Source organism: Cetorhinus maximus, chromosome 3 (assembly GCF_964194155.1).
Source record: "Cetorhinus maximus chromosome 3, sCetMax3.hap1.1, whole genome shotgun sequence".
Classification (NCBI taxonomy): domain Eukaryota; kingdom Metazoa; phylum Chordata; class Chondrichthyes; order Lamniformes; family Cetorhinidae; genus Cetorhinus; species Cetorhinus maximus.
Window position 1 is genome coordinate 187,430,603 of NC_135881.1, and position 19,354 is coordinate 187,449,956.

The window sequence follows — 19,354 nt, forward strand, 5'->3', positions numbered from 1 at the left end:
CTCTTTCCCCATAACCCTGTAATGTTTTTTCCTTCTGAGGCATTTATCCAATTTCCTTTTGAAAGTTTTTATTGAATCTGCTTCTATCACCCTTTCAGGCAGTGCATTCCAGATCATAACACCTCTCATCTCCCCCTCTGACTGTTTTGCCAATTGCCTTAAATCTGTCCTCTCTGGATACTGGCTCATCTAGAAAACTGCTATTGAACACTTTCCTTGAAAGACATTTTACTGGACTGAAGAACAAAAGAAATAAATATACATCAAATAGAAAACGGATTAAATTCAATAATCTAGATGGTTTGATAATTCTTTTCAAGGAAATGTTTTAAAATATTTTCCCAGTTGAAGTGTGAATCATTTGTTACTAATAGTCGTTGGCAGTGGGCAGTATTAATTGATCTAGAAATTACCTAACCATTTATTTACAACTCAGTTTTGAAAGTATTTATTTCTTTCTGTCGACAGATAGGCAACAGTTCTCGATCTCTGCCCGTTATGGTCTATTTTCACCACGGTTCCCTCCAGTCAGGGGCGGCTGGGGCACATGACATGAAGAATCTTGCAGCATATGGACAGGTAAAAAGGGAATGCAGATAATGTCCATCATTTCTTGAAGGCATGGTAGAGGGGCATGAGCTGAAAATTTGCAAATCAACAGGCTCAGGGAAATAGCTATTTCCTTGGACCAGTCTAGTGTGGAAATATTTCACCAATTTTAGTATTGTAGTTGCTTTTTTCTGTCATTTCATACTGCACATTATTCATGCCACATTATTAATGTTTACTATCATCATTGGAAGAATTTTCAGTCTAATTAACAGTCTGACAGGGTGGTGTTATCATTATTCTTGTATCTTCACACATTTCTCATGGAGAATAACGTGAATTAGTATAAATATTTATGGACTGATTAACAGGCCACATTGCTCCTTCGATGACCATAACTGCCTTTATTTTATAACCTCCAGCAATAGGGTGGTAAGTGCTATCACATACATTGGGGTGGGTGGGTGGGGGGGAGGGGGAAGAAGGTGGTGGGTAAGTTTATGGCCTCTCACAACCCGTACAATTGGTGGGACAACGGGCACATCCACTGGACACAAGTATTCCTCTGGATGCCAACACTGAATTCAGAGCCGCAGCTTTGGTCTCCACTCGGAGACTGTCCGGAGTGGCACTGGAAAGCTGCACATTCTGACTCAGAAGGAGGAACGCTACCACTGAGCTAAAGACCCCATTCTGTCTAAAGACTCACTTCATTCGGTCTAGGTGGTTGTCCATTTGAGAAATCTGTGAGCAGCTCTCCCTACAATGAAGTATCGTTATTGTAAAACAAAGAAAAACATACTCGAAGTTTTCTTTTTGTTGGAGCGAGAGACAGCATAGTTGAGATTCAGTCAACTAAATAAAACATATTAAATGTTAACGGAAAATTAAGTAAAAAGCAATTCATATGAAATGCATTCTATATAAAGATGTCATGGGAGGCTGGTGCTGGAATTATATAGCAAAGTATTAAAATACTTCAATTTAGTCACAAAAATAAAAGCAAAATACTGCAGGTGCTGGAGATCAGAGTTTTTCTCTGAAGAAGAGTCACATTGGAATAAAACGTTAACTCTGTTTCTCTCTCCACAGATGCTGCCAGACCTATGAGTTTTTCTAGCGCTTTTTGTTTTTTATTTCAATTTATTCACTTCCCTCTTATTTAAGCGCCATGGGACATTTGGGGTGTTAGTAAATGCCTGTTGCTTGTGGGTTTGAGCAGAATGTGGTGTGCTATGATATAATTAATTGGACTTTGCAGGTCGTAGTGGTGGAATTCAACTACCGTCTTGGGCTTCTTGGCTTTCTCAGCACTCTGGATGTAAACGCTCCCGGCAACCTTGGTTTCTTGGACATGATCAAAGGCCTTCAGTGGATAAAACACAACATCCAGAACTTTGGGGGAGATCCCAGCTCCATCACAGTGTTTGGCCATGGGGCTGGAGGGTTAGCAGTGGGTTATCTTCTGTTGTCGCCCCTAACCAAAGGCCTCTTCCACAGAGCCATTTCCAGTAGCGGCAATGCTTTGGTACCTGATTTCATCACAAAGCCTGGCAACTATTACTCTGACCCTCTTGTTGCTAGCCGAGAACTGGCCAAAGCACTAGACTGTCCAACTGATAATAATGTAAAGATGGTGGAATGTCTCCGAACAAAACCAGTGGAATCTCTTCTCAATGCCCCAGTGCCCAAGCCAAAATATGGGCCAAAGTTCCTTCCTGTTGTCGATGGTGTTTTCTTACAGGAGCTGCCTCAGGAGTCGCTTTTCAAAGGAAACTATATGAAAGTTCCTTACATTATAGGACTTACCAACGATGAGGCAGGGGATCAGCTTGTTGATCTTTTGGGTAATGGTGATGGAATTACCACAGAGACTTATCATAAGTTGGTGCTGGACTATGCCTACAGTCATTTCCGGTATGTATAAGTTTTGTCTTTTTTTTGTTATTTTTCCACTCTGATTTTTTTTGCACTTACATTCTTGCTGAGGGACAGGTGAATTTGGACCTATGGGCCTCAAAGCTCTTCACCGCTAATTGCTATGATTAGTGAACAAACCCATTATTGTTGATCACACAACTACCAGGATGGTAGAAGGCAAACCAGATGGACCATTAACAATTGCTATATGAAGAATTGCCTATGTTTCTTGAAGGTGGTACAGAACACCCATGGAGTTCCTCTCAACACCCTTCCACAGGTCTCCTATAAAACCCTTTCAGTAAATTGTTTTATTCTGCTTCTGGTTTTGAAGATTCCAAATGCAGTGCAGTTTCCATGCAAAGTGAAAGTCTGTCTGGTCGCTAGATGCTACAGTTCCACAAGAGCCAAGCTATCTTCTCAAACTACGTTCAAGTGATTATATTTCATGCGGGACCCGAAGATAGTCTATACTGCAGGAAGTTTGAGTGGGGCTGGTGAGAAAGAGAGATGGTAAAGTAAGAAAGGGAATCACAGCCAAGTTTGATTCTGTCTGAACTCAATGTGCCCACGTATGACGCTACCAGCAGGGATGGGAATCAGGATAAGAAAACTTGTCTGATTTTTGTGTCTCTGCCTAACCCCTGACATTAAAACTAATGTTATTGCCTTTTCTGTGGCCCTGATTGAAATCAGCAAACTCGGGGATCAATTCTGTGACCTTCAGGGCTCAGGTCTACACCTTGGAATTGGAGCGTTTTTTTTTTTAAACGGACTGTAGCAATAACATCCGAAAGTGCAATATTCCATGTGTGTGTATTTGAATTGTTGATCCGCATTATGCTCGCTATGTGTCAATTGACATTTACTTAATCAATTAAAAGGCAGGAACTTACTCAAGTGTTCTTCCAATCAACTTTTCCTTAGTTTATGCCGAATCGATAGAGGTCAAGGAGGAGAGCCTCCTCCACTCTCTGCCCTCAAGAAAATTCCTAGTGAGAATCTTCAGATGTAATCAAGTAGTCATGGTACAGATTGTACTAACCAATTGAAAAGCACAAATTTCCATGCTATATCTCAGAATATTTCAAAAAGTCCTGATCAACTTCCAAACTTCCTCAGCTGTCTAGAGTAGTGAAAGTGAAAGGCACACTACCAAAAGGTTCTGGGCACACTTGAGGACTATCAATACAAGTCGATTGCAAGCCATTGATTCCTGAATTCGTTGAATTTCTGCTGCCTCTAACCAAAGATCAGCAGAATCAAGTTCCTATTGTTGATAGACACCACTCATCTCCCGGATTAAATGATTTATTATTTGTTTTAACTAAATCCCCTACTTTCCTCCCCTTCGATCATGACTTCCATTTTCTAATGTTAGATTTTTAAATGTTATTTACAGTACTTAATTATCTTTATTACCTCCTCCTTTGTTACCATGAAGATTCTGTAACACCCCTCCAGGCTTCTTTCAAAAAATAACATTTTGCGATATAGTTTGAGTAATTTGAGACATGACATGGTAAGTGCAGCATGCTAGGGAGGAACAGGTGAATTATGAGCCCCAAAGCTCTCCATTACTGAGGTTTTTTTCAAGTCATGTCTAGGTCTGTTGTAGTTTAATCGACAAAGACTAATCGCTATGATCAATGAACAAACCCATTTTTGTTGATCACGTGAATACCGGGATGGTAGTAAGCAAACTAGATGGACCATTAGCAATTGCTAAATGAAGAGCAGCCTATGTTTCTTTAAGGTGGTAAAGAACACCCATGGCGTCCTAACAACACCCATCCACTGATCTCCTATAAAATCCTTTCACAGACCCAAAGGTGGATCTCAAATTGTTATATTCTGCTTCTAGTTTTGAAGATTTCAAATGCATCCATGCAAAGTGAAAGTCTCTCTGGTCACCAAGTAAGTAAAATACAAAATAACTTCCAATGTTATTTCCTACAGATTCAATCCATCCCAGATTGCAGATGTTATCAGCTTTTTTTACAGAGACTTCACATGCCCAAATGATCCGGCTGCCCTTAGAGAAGGCTTCAGAGACCTAGTTCAGGACTGCAAGTGGTTGACACCAAGTTACCAATTAGCAGACCAACACTCAAGCAGGGCAGAAACCTTTCTGTATATTTACAGGTAAAGTACCTCTAAAGTTGTAGAATTGACTTGATCAATTCCATATATTAGTAGGGTTTTTTTGCCTGATATTGGTTGATTTCTCATAGCTCTGCTTCTCAGAGACCCAGGGTAATGCTCTAGGGAATCCAGGTTCAAATCCCATAACTGTAGATGGTGAAATTAAAATTCAGTAAAAAAAAATCTGAAATTAAAAATTCTGATGATGACCATGAAACCATTGCTAATTGTTGTAAAAACCCATCTGGTTCACTAATGTCCTTTAGGGAAGCAAATCTACCATCTGGCCTACATGTGACTCCAAAGCCACAGCAATGTGGTTGACTCATAAATGCCCTCTGAACAAGGGCAATTAGGGATGAGCAATAAATGCTGGCCGAGCCAGCGACACCCACCTCCCATGAACGAATAAAGAAAAAACTAGCTGAGACTCCAGTGAGATGAGTCAGCCACTGTTGGGTCGGGAACCAATTTTAACTAATTACCTAACTGACTACCCTACAGATGCCTCTAAGCAGGGGCTTTGTTTGTTTATCACTGATACAAACTGAAAGTAAGCATAATTTACCGTTATGGTTAAGTTAAATGCTAAACGCAAACTTGACTTGATAATAGAAAGAGATTAACTCTTAAAACTCCCTTACTTACCAAATTCCCAGATTTAAGTACAGCGTTCAGGCTCAAGCTGCCACCTTTATGCAACTTACTTTTCATATTTTTGTCTGTCTCTCCCTCTCACACTCCTATTGCTGTTTATCCTGTACTTTCTTGTCTTGAGTTGAGGCTGAAGTTGATACAAAAACTGGGACTGAAGATGCCTCAGAGAATGCAATCTGGAAATTCCTATAGAATGCACGCACAGCATTCATTTTATCTATCCAATCCATCACCTTTTCAAAAGAACTCATTAAGTTTATCAGATTAACATACCTTTACCAAATCTATGCCTGTAATTAACTCATGTATTTCAAAATGCTCAGTATCTCAAATCATGGATTCTCAGACAACTTGTTGTACTCATTGGTGTATCTTTCTGTTAAAAGATGGCAGAGAAGTCACAATAGTAATCTTGAGCCTAATGAATCTTTGCAAAACTTTCAGTATTCTCCCCAGAAGTTTTGAGACCGTAAGAGGGTTAAATGGACAGCATAGGGTTACAAAAAAAAGTTAGTTCACTATTCATGAGAGTCATGTGCAGCTCTAGTTCAGTTTGATTGGACAGACATTTGATAAACTAGAGAGAGTGATTTATCTGTTGTTGTGATGAGAATTGGACTGAAGTTATTTACTTTCAAATCTTTATTCTTTAATGATGTAAAATACTCACTCAAGGAGTTCGCTGCAGATTTCCAAAATTGACTTTTCAGTTCTTAGACTATCATGGCTCCTCTGTTAATGAAGGCCACTGCTAAGGGCCAATCAGCTGTTTACTTTTGGGTTGGGATTATGACTCCAATAAAAAAAGGCTTAAAATTAATATCCAGGGACTTCTGGCTTAGTTCAATTTTATTTTGAAGTAGGCTTTGAAGGAAAAAAAACACATGCTGCAACTAGCCAAAGCCCCAGTCATTATTTTTTTTAAAAATCAGTCCCATCCCATGGGTTATTAGAATCAGTTGAAGTGATTATAACTAACATTTTGTTGCATTTTGATTATATTTTTTAAAGATATCTGTATAATTGTATAATAAAAGCAAAATACTGCAAATGCTGGAAATCTGAAATAAAAACAAAGTGCTGGAAAGACTCAGCAGTTCTGGCAGCATCCACAGTGGGAGAAACAGAATTAACGTTTGGAGTTCAATATGAGTTCCAAAGAAGAGTCATATTAGACTCAAAATGTTAACTGTTTCTCTCTCCACAGATACTGCCAGACTTGCTAAGTCTCCAGCACTCTGTTTTTACCTGTATAATGGTAATCTTATGTCTTTGTGCTCAAGTAAGGTGCAAGTGAGCCTATTCCCTTTTTCTGGCCACCAAGGGTTAAACATCACTCTCTGGTCAAGCTCACCAATTAGATGTGGGGTAAAGCTCTGTCAAAAGAAAAAAAAAGCCTCAATCCCAAACTCACAAGAATGTCCTTACTGGTGCAGTGAGACAAGTTGCCCAATTTGTCAATAAACTATCCTTTGGCCACATTTAGTCAATTCATATTAGGGGTGGTTCTGTGGCAGTAACAGCGCTCATTAGGAATTAGGTGGCAATTTTATTTTAATTCTTGTGTATTTAGAAAAAATAAATCAAGTGCTGATTTTCTTTCCAGCCATCGTTCCTCCTTTTCCCAGAATCCTCCATGGACTGGAGCTTCTCACTTGGATGATTTACTTTATCTGCTTGGGGACCCTGTTGCCAAAAGTCCAGCCCACCAGTATAATGAAGCAGAGAAACAACTATCTCTCAGTCTCATGGCTTACTGGACAAATTTCGCACACAGCGGGTAAGGCAATATTTCCAGTGGCATTATTATTTTAAAATAAAGTTATTATTTCATTTTTCTCTTGCCATCATCCAGCAGCTTTTGCCCTCCCCACCTTTCCCCTTCAAAGGTCAAGTGGTCCTGCTGTCAGGTCTCTGCCAATGCTGTTCTTATACTGACTACGAGGAAGAGCAACAGGAGAGCAGCCATGGGATCTTGGCTCCTAATGCGCACCTTTCCAGTTTAGTTATCTGAAGCAAACATTTTCTTTGCCATAACATACTCCAGGGGTGGTCAAACTTCCTGAATCTTAGAGCAGCAAACGATAATCTTCAGACATTCAGGAGCCACAAGACGTAGACAACCTTTACAGACACATTTTTATGACTTTTGCACACACTTTGAGGAAATATATTCAACAGAAATGTAAGTGCAAATAGGATAAAAAGTATAAGCATGCAAGAATGTTCACTACGTATGCATTTATTTATCTTTAAGTTTTCTCTTAACTTCAATCATAAAGTACACATACCACAGATTGTAAATCCGAATTGTTATACTTTACCTGTATTCAATTCAAATGTTTGCTTACATTAAGTTCCACCTTACAAAACGATTATAATAGTTTCACCTTAATTAAGGGATATTACTTAGTTATCAGGGCTAATCACTGCTAGAGGTAGAGGCCTTATGAGTCTCCATCCTGGATACAAGTCTTTGAAAATCCGGCTGATAAGTTGTCAAGGTGGTAAGAAGAAGCTCCGTCACGTATTGATTTGTAAGAGCTGCACGGTGTATTGATTTTACTAACTTCATTGTAGACGATTCACAGCAATATGTTGTGCCAAAAATTGAAAAAAAGTTGGAGAGGCTGCTCCAAAATAGCACTGATTGGTGCATGCAGTCCTACATCACACTTCAGGAAACTATAATAGGAATCTCGCAATGGTGCTAGGATGGACACCAAATCAATAATGGACTCGCTAAGCAGTGAGACAAATTTGAGATAAGCTGAAATAAATTCTGGATTTTGTTTGTAACCCTCCTCACGCTGCTGCCTACTCTCCAGTTCTCTCCCTCTATGAGGCTGTCCGTGGCTGAGGCTGCACCCGGCTGTTTATCTCCTTCTACAGTGCGATGTAACAGTTTCACGGCACAAGGAATGAGCTGCACTCTGTGTAAAAGAGCTGCATGTGGCTCGTGAGCTGCGCTTTGACCATCCTGGACATATTCTCAAACCAGAATGGAGCACAGTTTCATATCTTCACAAGAACCAGCATGATTTCACAGCAAGTTGGCACTGGGTTCTAAATGAGATTTTGTACAGTCAGCCCAAACACATTTGGAACTTGGTTTTTGAAATCATCTAATTCATTTCACTTTGGCTACTTATTGCTAATGCAGTGAAGAATTTTGCTTATGAAAGTATGAAATTCTAGCCAATGTTAGGGCATGTAGTTTTAGAAAAGAGCTTCCAGGCTTCCCTTTGGAATATATTGTTGGCACAATCTTGCAGTCAGAGCTAGATCATTGTGCAGTCAGGAAGCACATTCTGCACGTTAAGAACAGTGACAATCTGGAACTCACTCCCCATAAACGCTATGGATACTGTGTCAATTGGAACTTTTTCAACAGAGATTGATAAACTGTTGGGAGGCAAGTGTATCAAGGGACAAGGGGCAAAGGCAGATAAATGGAGTGGGAGTGCAGATCAGCCATGACTGACCGAAAGTAGCTTGAGGGTTGAATAGCCTATTCTTGTTCCTAATATTTCTTTAATTTTACAGTAACCCAAACAGAGGACCTCACAGGATATTAAGCTGGCCCAACTACACAGCCACGGGCACAGAATTCATGAACTTCACTGCAGACAGATCAGGTTGGATAGGCAGATCTTACCGCAGACAGCAAACAGCTTTTTGGAGCAAAACTGTCCTCAAGATGCAATCTGAGGAATGGTGTAATTCATCTGTGAACAACATGACTACTGCCCGACCCACCACCACCCAGTCTACGGTACAATGTAATGGAGGAACCCATGATATTCTGTCAATGAAGCTGACTCCTGAAGAAATAATCACTGGATTCTATGTTAGTTTTGCACTCTTATTCGTTGAAGCATTTATTATTTTGGCGCTGGTGTACAAATTGTACATGCAATGGAAAAAGGCGAAGAAATTACAAGATCCACTTGAACTGTCCAAAGTGTTTGAAGTACCTTTCAAGGAAGTTACTGATGAAAACTCTCTCGCTAAATTTTGAAAAACCACTTTTATTTCAAACTTGAAAAGACCAAGTGTTCTGTATTTTTTTTTAAAGTTAATCCTTTTTGAAAAAGTAAAATGTGCAACACGAAGGTCTGATCCAAAGGTAGTCATATCGCAAGGAAATGTAGAATCTAATCATGAGCAGCAAGGTAATGGGTTAGGCAGCTAGGTGGCTGTGAATAAACAGAAAACCTATTCTGTTCATTGAGAATATTGTTTACTGTCATATTGGAAGGAGCACCAGGAATAAAGATGGAGGCCTAACCAAACAGATCTACGTCTGTATTTTTTTAAAAACTGATAATCTGGAGTTATTTATCAAAAATTAATACATTCGGGTCAAAAAATGGAAAGCACACAATTACCGGTACAAATATGCAAAACACATTTTTTTCAACACCAGTTAACATTCAGTGACAACATACTACTCAATATCTTGAAATCTAGAGAGTGCTAACGCCATTCAAATAAGACACATCCTGTGGATGGAAGTTAATTCCTTCAACATTGCACATGCAAAATCACAAGTTAACTTGTTAAACAAGCATTGCTCCCCCTCCATACTACAATGTTGGGAAATATCTTAAACCTTCAAAACAAATTTCATAAAAGCACTTCCAAGTTGTTTTAAACTTGAATGAATTTTGTGAATGTTATGTTTAAGTTTCCAACATAAGATTGTAAAGATAAAGGCAGGCAACATCATTTAGTTCAATAATTAAAACATTTGCTTGCTCCAAAATCAAGATAACAAATCACTATTTTTAAAAAATATAGAACTACTGCTTTTGACAACAATTTAGCAGCAAACAGTAAGAAAGGGTGGCATGTAAACAAAACTTTGGGACAGCCTGACTGTCAAGAAACTTTAGCTTCTTTTTTCTGTTGCCTCTTCCATCATAAGTAAATTATAACTGCATTAATCCACAATGTGGGAGATGAAATAGTGATCTGTAGACTATGCAGATTTATATAGTACAAAGATTGTGACAGCCTTACTTAAACCCCCTATAAATTACACAAAGACGGCGATTAACATATTTATTTAGGCTTTAAACCTTCTAAAATAAAAAAAATCACCACCTCACAAAGCTGCACCATTTAATTCTTAGGTCTATATAAAGTCATTAAGGTAAGCATTCACCAAATTCATGTTGACTTGGTCATAAAACTTCACATCATCCCTTTCTAAATACTTTGGAATTTTCTTGTGTAAACATATCCCCAGCTTGCCCCTCAAAACTGTAACATAATACTTTTAATCAAAGTGTTTTACAATATCTAGATTTTGTTCAAGAGTATGAGTATAATAGATTTTAGTAAACTCAGCTGGATTTTTACAAAGAACTGCTTATTCAGATGCCATTGTCTCAATTCACTCAGTGCTGCAGTTACAATAAGATCACTACTCATTTATAAGAGCAAAGGACTGCATGTCTCAATTCATTACAAACTCAAGTTCTTGAAAGCATCTTTTAAGTTGAAGTACAAAAATTGGTCTTGGGATTTTCTTTGTGGTGCGAATGTGTCAGTAATGTCAAATCAGTGAGCTCCTGACACATGCTAAAGATGATCTTTCTGTTTGTGGGAAGACCAAAGCTAGGGGCCAATCCAACAGGGAATTCAGGAGAAATTTCTTTACCCAACAGTGGTTGGAGTGTGCAGCTCCCAACCACAAGGAGTAATTAAGGTGAATAGCATTGACACATTTAAAGAGAAGCAAGAGGGAGAAAGAAATAGAAGGATAGTCTGATGGGGTTAGATAAAGAGGTGGAGGTGCCTCTTTTAGAGCATTAACACCAGCCTAGGCCATTTGCGCCAAGTAGCCTGTTTCTGTGCTAATGCACTACAACATGCTTTAAAAAATATCTTCAACAAAATTTAGTCTTAACATTAATGTCTTGGATCAGCTGTGATGTCTAATAAATAACTCCACAAGTGTGACTCAACAAATAATTTTTGAATGAAAGAACTATAAGTCATGCTCCCTCACATAGGACAAATTTATCACATATTGATGGCTGTGCCAATGTAAAAGCTAGATATTAAATGATTGCTCATGAGGTTTTTGGTCCCTCAAAAATTAATTTAAATTGCTTTAATGTTCTGTCCTCACTGTAGAATGTGATTTTAATTTACACTGATATTCTTCTACCCAGCTGCTATAAGTAGGACCAGATCTTGCCACAAGAAAGGACAGAGGTGTTGCACAGAAGTATCTATTGCATTACAGTCACACAAGTAACAGAACATTTTTAATTTTTTGATGAATTTTAATGTGAATTAGGTATTTGTGAAGTAAACCAGCCACAATATGTCTCTTTAATAGCAGGAATTATTTCCAATGAACTGACAGATCTTTAATGATTTAGTGAGATAGATACATTTAAGGAAAGCTAGATAAGCACTTGAGAGAGAGAAAGGAGTAGAAGCATATGCTGACAGGGTTAGATAAAGAAATGAGAAAGAGGCTCATGTGGAACAAACACTGGCATATACTAGTCAGGCTGAATGATCTGTCTCTGTGCTGTAAATTCTATTTAATTTTGCCAAGCATGGCAGGCAAAACAGTATGGTTTTTGGAAAGTTTTGAATATTGGCTGGGTATCTGTAATGTGGGTCTACCTTGTCTAGATTGAAGAGTCATCCTACTGTAACTTGCCAGGAACAATGTTTACCAACTTGGAAAGAAAAAAATATATCCAAAGTATTAGCTACCTCAATTATCACCTCCAGTATCAAAATATCATGCAGTTTACTGAGGCCAATGTTACCAACTATGAAAGAATTCACCTTGGCTTAACAGCATGCCACACAAATATGTTTGTATAACAGCATGGTTGATGGGTGGCGCTATACCCTGCTGTTGATAGAGTTTAGTTTCTTCCCTTCTTCAAACTGCCTGTCCACCACCATGGATAGAGCTTCAAGAAATTTCTCTACTGTTACAGACGGTGACTAGAAAGACAGTGGGGGAGAAAAAAAAAGCAACTCAAACACTTCTCAATACTCTAGGCCAGATCAATGACCCAAATACAAATAAAATTCAATTGGAAAAAACAATTTGAGGATGCTGGAAACAAAATATAATTTTCTTGTAAGGAAGGGTTAATTTAGACGGACTTGAAGAATGCTAATGTAACATTGCAATATGGCTTTATAATGTAATGTTGCAATCTTTTAGACTTTGTTTGCTAAGTAAGAAGTACGATTCCCAAGTTGCAATAGGTGCACCAAGATGTCAACCTCTGAACCTTTGAAATGAACTCTCCACCACTGGCAGTATGTAATCTGCAGTAACCACCTGTTTAACAAGGGAAGTTAACTGGAGACGTGCCATTGCATGTTAGCTCCCAATTTTTTAAAAGCCAGTATGCAATAGCACAATGCCAGTTTGCAACAGCACAATGCCAGTTTCCTTCTTAATCAATTATTTTAATTCATTCACAGGATGTAGGCATCACTGGTAAGGCCAGCATTTATTGCCTATCCCTAAATGCCCTTGAGAAGGTGAGCCATCATCTTGAACCGCTGCAGTCCATGTGGGGAAAGTGCTTCCATCGTGCTGTTATGTAGGTTCCAGAATTTTGACTTAGCAGGGTGATAAAGGAATAGTGATAAATTTAAGTGAGGACGGTGTGCGACTTGGAGGGGAACTTTCAGGCGGTGCGGTTTCCTTGCATCTGTTGCCTTTGCCCTTTAGGTGATTAGAGGTCACAGGTTTGGGAGGTGTTGTTGAAGAAGTCTTGGCAAGTTTCCACAGTACATCTTGAGGACAATGTACACTGCATCAGTGGAAGAGGGAGTGAATGTTTATGGTGGTGGATGGGGTGGGGGGTGCTTATCAGGCAGGCTTGCTTTGTTCTGGATGGTGTCAAGTTTTGAGCGTAATTTGAACTGCAACATCCAGGTAAGTGGAGAGTATTCCATCATCACATTCCTGACTTGTATCTTATAGGTTGTGCAAGTAGGCACTGGGAAGTCAGGAGTCACTCACCACAGAATCCCCTTTGATCTGATCTTATAGCCACAGTATTTACATGGCTGGCCCAATTAAGTTTCTGGTTAGGTTCCAGGATATTAATGGTGAGGCATTCACCAAGATAATGCCATTGAATGTCATGGGGAGATGGTCAAAGACTCTCTCTTGTTGAAAATGGTTATTGCCTGGTGCTTGTATGGTACGAATGCTAATTGCCATTTATCAGCGCAAGCCTGAAAGGTGTCCAGGTCTTGCTGCACGTGGGGGATGATAGCTTCTTTAGCTGAGGATTTGCGAATAAAACTGAAAATTGTGCAATCATCAGCGAACATTCCCACTTCTGACCTTATGATGGAGAGGTCATTGATAAAGCAGCTAAAGATGATTGGGCCTAAGACACTGCCCAGAGGAACTCCTGTAGTGCCAAGTGACTCTAGCCACTGAAGGCATTTCCCCCTGGTCTTCATTGACTTGAATTTTATTTGGCTCCTTGTTGCTGCCAAATGCTGCCTTCATGTCAAGAGCAATCACTGTCACCTCACCTCAGACAAGAGGGTTGGCTTGCAATGTTTGGACCACAGCTGTAATGAAGTCTGGAGTTACATGATCAGACAGAACTAACTCTCATCAGGACAAACATAACCCAGACTGCTTTGGACTAGAGAACAATTCTTTTCAGCAGGGGAATAATATGGAGAAATTGCTACCCAAACCATTAAAATATGAAGAAGCAGCTGCAATCCCCTGAAAAACAGGGAATAGGAAATGGAAACTGCACATGGATTGCATTGAACTAACTAGAATTGTGAATTTTAAAAGCTTCTGTTCTATTCAAAATTCCAGGCAGGATTCCCCAAATAACAGGTTCACTGCAAGGTCATAAGATTCCAAAGCAAAAGAGCTAACTTGCATTTACATAGCATTTTTCATGACCTCAGGGTGTCCCAAAGGACTTTACAGTTAATTAAGTGCTTTTTGAAGTCTTCTTTGCAGGCAGAAAGAACATGTACACACATTGTGCCTGTTTCAACTAAATAAAACAGGCAACAGCCATTCTCTGCTTCACTTCCCAGGGAAATGCCTTGACTAGTCAGAGTCAAGGTTTGAATTTAAACAAAATTTGGCAGTTAACTGTCAGTCATCAGTAAATTCTCTATGGCAACACCTCTAACAATCAGAGTCCACTCGCCAACCAATCAGCACACACTTCTCATGAAGTATAAATTATTGTTCCCTTCACATTTGGTATTCTTGCTAATTGTCCTCATGGGTGCAATACAAAAAGCTTCAACAACATGTGGCTTTTTTCAGCAATACTCAAGTTCTTGTGATCAATTGGAGCACCCTATGGAGTTGGCTAAGGTGGATAAATTTGTGACCTACTCATCAATAATATTTTTGGTCAGTTATTCCAGTCAACCTAATTCAAGTTCAACTAAGGTAATACTCTCAGAAAATGCTGGAAAAACTTTGCAGGTCAGCCTCAGAGGAGAAAGGAACAGAATTAATGTTTCAGGTTGATGATTTTTTGTGAATTTTGTGATGCTGCCTAATACGCCAAGTATTCCCAGCATTCTGTTCTTCTCTCAGACTTCCAGCATCTGGGTATTTTGCTTTGCTAATCGTAATAATTAATGGAATTACTCCCTGGCCATCCATCATTCTACAGTCATCTGAACCTAACAATACCAGCCATTGAAGTGAACATACTTACAAATTGATTGTGAAGGAACCTACCTGAATGTACAGCGCATGAGCTAGGAAAGGTAGCTTTCGCAAAACTCGTCCACTAAGTCCTTCACTTTTCCTGCATTTCACAAAAACAGGAAAAGGTTTTCACAATCAAAACTTAGATAACAGAAAATGTCAGCGTTTACATAAGGCAATTAACAGCATTCAACCATAAAGCCTAAAACTCATTAGCAAAGAGAGCGAGGGATTCAGATCATAATAGCAGCATCTGTTTGTCACACTTTACAGTTAGAGGGCAGCAGCTATAAAATAGCTTTCAAACTCACAGCCAACTTGATTGTAAACATTTATCGGAGAATCTACACTAGTATGAAACACAGCGTGCTATGCTGATGTGCCATTGTTGTGCACAATAGAGAAATAGGACGATGAGTTTTGTCCTCAGTTTATCCACTGGCTGAGTAAAGGACCCAACCCTGCCAGCATAGGGAAATACTGAGCAGATGATAGGCATTTCCACGGTTGAAGGGGCAGGGGGGTAATCAGGGGACAAATACAGGGGTTACTTCAGTGCACCCTCCTAAGCTTCACAGCACAGAGCATCTGTCTGCTTGCCCCCTCCTCCACAAATGATGCCTGAAAACCAAAGCCAAGGGAGCAAAATGATACCATACACACCATCCACTTGACAGCAGTTAGAAGCTACTGAACAAGATCCATCAACTAGTTTCTGATTATCCTGTTAATACAGCTACCTTGCAATATTTGATTTTTATTCTGTACAACCCCAAATATATCTAGTGAAAATAAAAATGTACTTAATTGAAAATGTACAAGCGGTACACAGTCAGTCCTCCTCGTACATCCATCTTATGCTAACTCAGTAGTGATAAGTACACATGAACAAGTTGCAAGGAGGTGCCAGTACCGCTCACACATAGCAAAAGAAACTTACGCTGCAATATTCTTAAGTGCCAAACTTAGCCTGGACACATCATTTTCCAAGAAGCTGATCATCTGCAGTTCTCTCAGCGTTAGCAGTTGTTGTCTAGGGTAGATGATCTGGCACTAAAAATCAAAATAGAGGTAATAACTCCACAGACACTTCATCTTGTTCTCTTGCTCGCCCTTCCGAAAAAGAATTTCATTTAGCAATCTCAGCCCAACTGCTCAAGTTTCGTCCAGCAAACAGAGGAAATGATACCATACCTTCATCAGTTCCTCCAGGCAAGAGAGATAGATCTTAAAAATGGCTGTAGCAGATGGCGGTCCAACGTACTGCTTGATATCTGCTCGGTCCACAAAAGCCAAGTCTATTTTTTCTGTGATGTTTGATGTAGTCAGAATTACAACATTGGGAAATCTAGGGTGGAGGTCAGAGAAAGGAATCGTGTACATTACAAAGAGCTTGAAATGCAGAAACTTCATTACTGTCAGTGTAGTATAGCATCCTATAGTTAGAACCCAGTCAGAACTAAACTACATTTCAAGAATTTTTCAACAATTGCAAGAGCTTTGGTCACAAAATTCACCAGTCAGTACAATTTTCGGTTTGAAACTGCTATCATTTCTCCTCAAGTCAGGAAATAGTAGACACGGAGGTTGAAGTCCACTCAATGAGTCAGATTGTGCCAAAATTATACATTTTTAAAACCGGGTATGGAGATATGCTGTGGATTTTGTTGCTATTCAGTCAATAAACTTCATTTTCAAGTTTCATATTGCTGTCACCATGCCACGCCTCAGCCAGAGTTGGCATGCCAACCAACCAGCAGCCTTTTCTCCTGCAGTATAAATTGTTGCAATCATTTGAAACTTGTCTTGATGAGTGCAAGACGAAAAGCTTCGGCAACATGTCTCCCTTTTCAGCAATAAACTTCACTTTGTTCTCATACCCCTCTTCACTGTAACAGGACTTTTTCAGCTACTTAATTAAAGAGCCCTAATGTGCCCAAAAGCACTTCTTAAAATCAGTTTCATTAAACAAAGAATTTCATAGCAAATAATGAAAGGTAGCCCTGTTCTGTTCATCTACAGATACATTCAAAAATATATTCACACTTAAACATTCCTATACACTCAATCAAGCATTCACATAAATAAAACATCTGCCAAAGCAAATGGCAAACATTAAAATGTCTTGTTCATTCTTTTCTTAAAAAAAGTATCTTTTCACCCAGTTTTACTTGTTACATTGAAACTCCCTCACCTGTACTATCCTATATTGTACCAAAATTTATTAATACTCCTGTTCAGATTAAATTTTTTTTCAGCAGAAAGAGAACCGTTTTATGTCACTAAAGTAAGGTCACCCAGAGCAGCAGTACAAAAGGTTGTTAGGCAAGGGTTACAGAACCAAGGGGTGATAAATGAAGTTAAGATACAGCTCTGCCAAGATTGACTGAATGGCAGAGCAAGCTAGAGGGCCTGAATAGCCTACTCCTGTTCTTATGTTCCTATAATGGCACAGCAATTACCCCCCATACAGTATGTTGTAATGTATGTTCACGGTGCAATTTTACAGTTTCAGCTATGGTACTGTGGGGAGAGGCGAGGTACTGCTGTAGAGGACAGAAAGGTAAAAATTAAGAACTTACTGCTCTTCACCTTCTAGCTATAAAGAGATTTATTTGCAAGCATTTGCTTGCCAACCTTCTCTATTGGGGCAGGAAGCACTGTGCCATGAGATGCATGGTACAGGGAGGCTGACAGAAGGGAAAAATACATCAAAACAAGCATTTTTATCTCCTCTATTTGCACTCTATAAATCCCACTTGCCTTCTGTTCCAAAGTTTGTTTCACATTTCATTTTTCCAAAAAACGTTCTCTCCACAAAAACACTCACTCAAAGGCTAATCAAACATTAAATTTAAATCGACTTGCTCTGTTGTTCAATGAGAAATCACTCAGTTGTGATATAATCAGTTATTAATATAGACATTTTATCACATCTCCTACTAAAATGGGCATGCTCAGGATAATATTCACTTTAAAATCATGAAAGAATAGAAATAGTTTCAGCAAATGCAAGAGCAACACCTCTGAAGTTCATCCAAGTACCAACACTTACCAGTCTCTCACCATTTAAAATATTCTGCTTTTCTATTTCTCTTACCAAAGTGGATAACTTCGCACATCAACACATTATTCTATCTGCCCTGATCTTGCCCACTCATATAACCCATGTATAACCTTCTGCAGTTTCTTTGGTGCTTCCTATACTGAGCTTACTTTACCACCTAACTTATCGTTAGCAAACTTGGATACATTACACTAGGCCCTCATCTAAGCCATTGATATAGATTGTAAATAGCTGAGGTCCAAGTCCTGATTCTTGCGATACCTCACTAGTTAAAGCCTGCCAAACCAAAAATTACCCTCTTATTCCTAATTTTTGTTCGATGCCCATTAACCAATCCTCAATTCATGCTAGTGGTGTCCTTCTACATGAATCACAGAGTTACCATAGGCGCAGCAAACAATAATGAAAGCAAATGGTATTTAGTTTATTACAAAGGAATTGGAGTATAAGTAAAGAAGTTATAATGCAATTGGATAGGGCCTTGGTGAAACCACACCTGGAGCACTGTACATAGTTTTGATTTCCTTACCTAAGATGGATATAGGTGCCTTAGAGGGGATGCAATGACGGTTCGTGGGATTGATTCCTGGGATGAGGGGAATGTCCTCTGAAAAGAGATTGAGGAGACCATGCATATATTGTCTGGAGTTTAGAAGAATGAGAGGTGTTCTAATCAAAGTATATAAAATTCTTAAGGAGCACAGTGAAGCTGGGGAAAACGTTTCGCCTAAATGATCAGTCTAGAATTAGGAGGTAGTCTTAGAATAAGACGTTGCCCATTTAGAACTGAGAAAAGGAGCAATTTATTTTCTCAAAGGATTGTGAGCCTTTGGAAATCTTTACCCAAGACAGCAGTAGATGCTCAGTCGTTGAGCATATTCAAGAGGAAGATTGACAGATTTTCAGATAAGGGAATCGAGGGATATGGGGATAGTGCAAGAAGTTGTAGTTGAGGTAGATGATCATGGAATCATAGAATGGTTACAGCACAGAAAGAGGCCATTTGACTCAGTGTTCTTGTCATTCTCAGCAAGAGCAAATCAGCTAGTCCCACTTCCCACCCTTCACCCTGGAGTGCTACTTCTTTTTGGGTGCTTTTCCAATTCCCGTTTGAAAGCCACAATTGAATATGCCTCTAACACACTCTTGGGTAGTGCATTCCAGAGCCTAACCACTCACTGCATTAAAGAAGTTTTTTTTGCCTTTGATTCTTTTGCTATTCATCTTATATTGGTGTCCTCTGGTTCTTGACTCTTCGGCTAATGAGAACAGTTTCTCTCTATCCACTCTGTCTAGATTTT

The 19,354-nt window shown here is 39.2% G+C and overlaps 2 protein-coding genes across 15 annotated transcripts in view; one reads left to right on the plus strand and one right to left on the minus strand.

The window, feature by feature from the left end:
- The window catches only part of trip13 (thyroid hormone receptor interactor 13), a 195,776-nt gene that overhangs the window by 143,161 nt on the left and 33,261 nt on the right, over positions 1 to 19,354 (minus strand). For 7 of the 14 annotated variants that reach the window (XM_078539447.1, XM_078539437.1, XM_078539435.1 and 4 more), the window contains exons 11-13: positions 16,181 to 16,334; positions 15,927 to 16,039; positions 15,017 to 15,086 (exon numbers count right to left, since the gene is read on the minus strand). In XM_078539447.1, coding sequence (XP_078395573.1) covers positions 15,017 to 15,086; positions 15,927 to 16,039; positions 16,181 to 16,334 — 337 coding nt within the window. Of the gene's footprint in view, positions 1 to 5,262; positions 5,448 to 7,497; positions 12,256 to 15,016; positions 15,087 to 15,926; positions 16,040 to 16,180; positions 16,335 to 19,354 lie in introns of those variants that run through there. The other 7 variants (XM_078539438.1, XM_078539440.1, XM_078539446.1 and 4 more) reach the window with 5 other exon arrangements.
- Positions 1,696 to 4,618, plus strand: LOC144672398 (carboxylesterase 1D-like). The gene is made up of 2 exons (XM_078534246.1): positions 1,696 to 2,466; positions 4,429 to 4,618. The coding sequence occupies exons 1-2, from the start codon at positions 1,745 to 1,747 to the stop codon at positions 4,616 to 4,618; spliced, it is 912 nt and encodes a 303-aa protein (XP_078390372.1). The 5' UTR covers positions 1,696 to 1,744.

What these genes read in the sequence shown, in the direction of transcription:
- LOC144672398 (XM_078534246.1), top strand. Translation starts at nt 1,745, where the DNA reads ATGCCTGTTGCTTGTGGGTTTGAGCAGAATGTGGTGTGCTATGATATA. An exon ending in TATGCCTACAGTCATTTCCG is followed by an intron (nt 2,467 to 4,428) that starts GTATGTATAAGT and finishes TATTTCCTACAG; the next exon opens with ATTCAATCCATCCCAGATTG.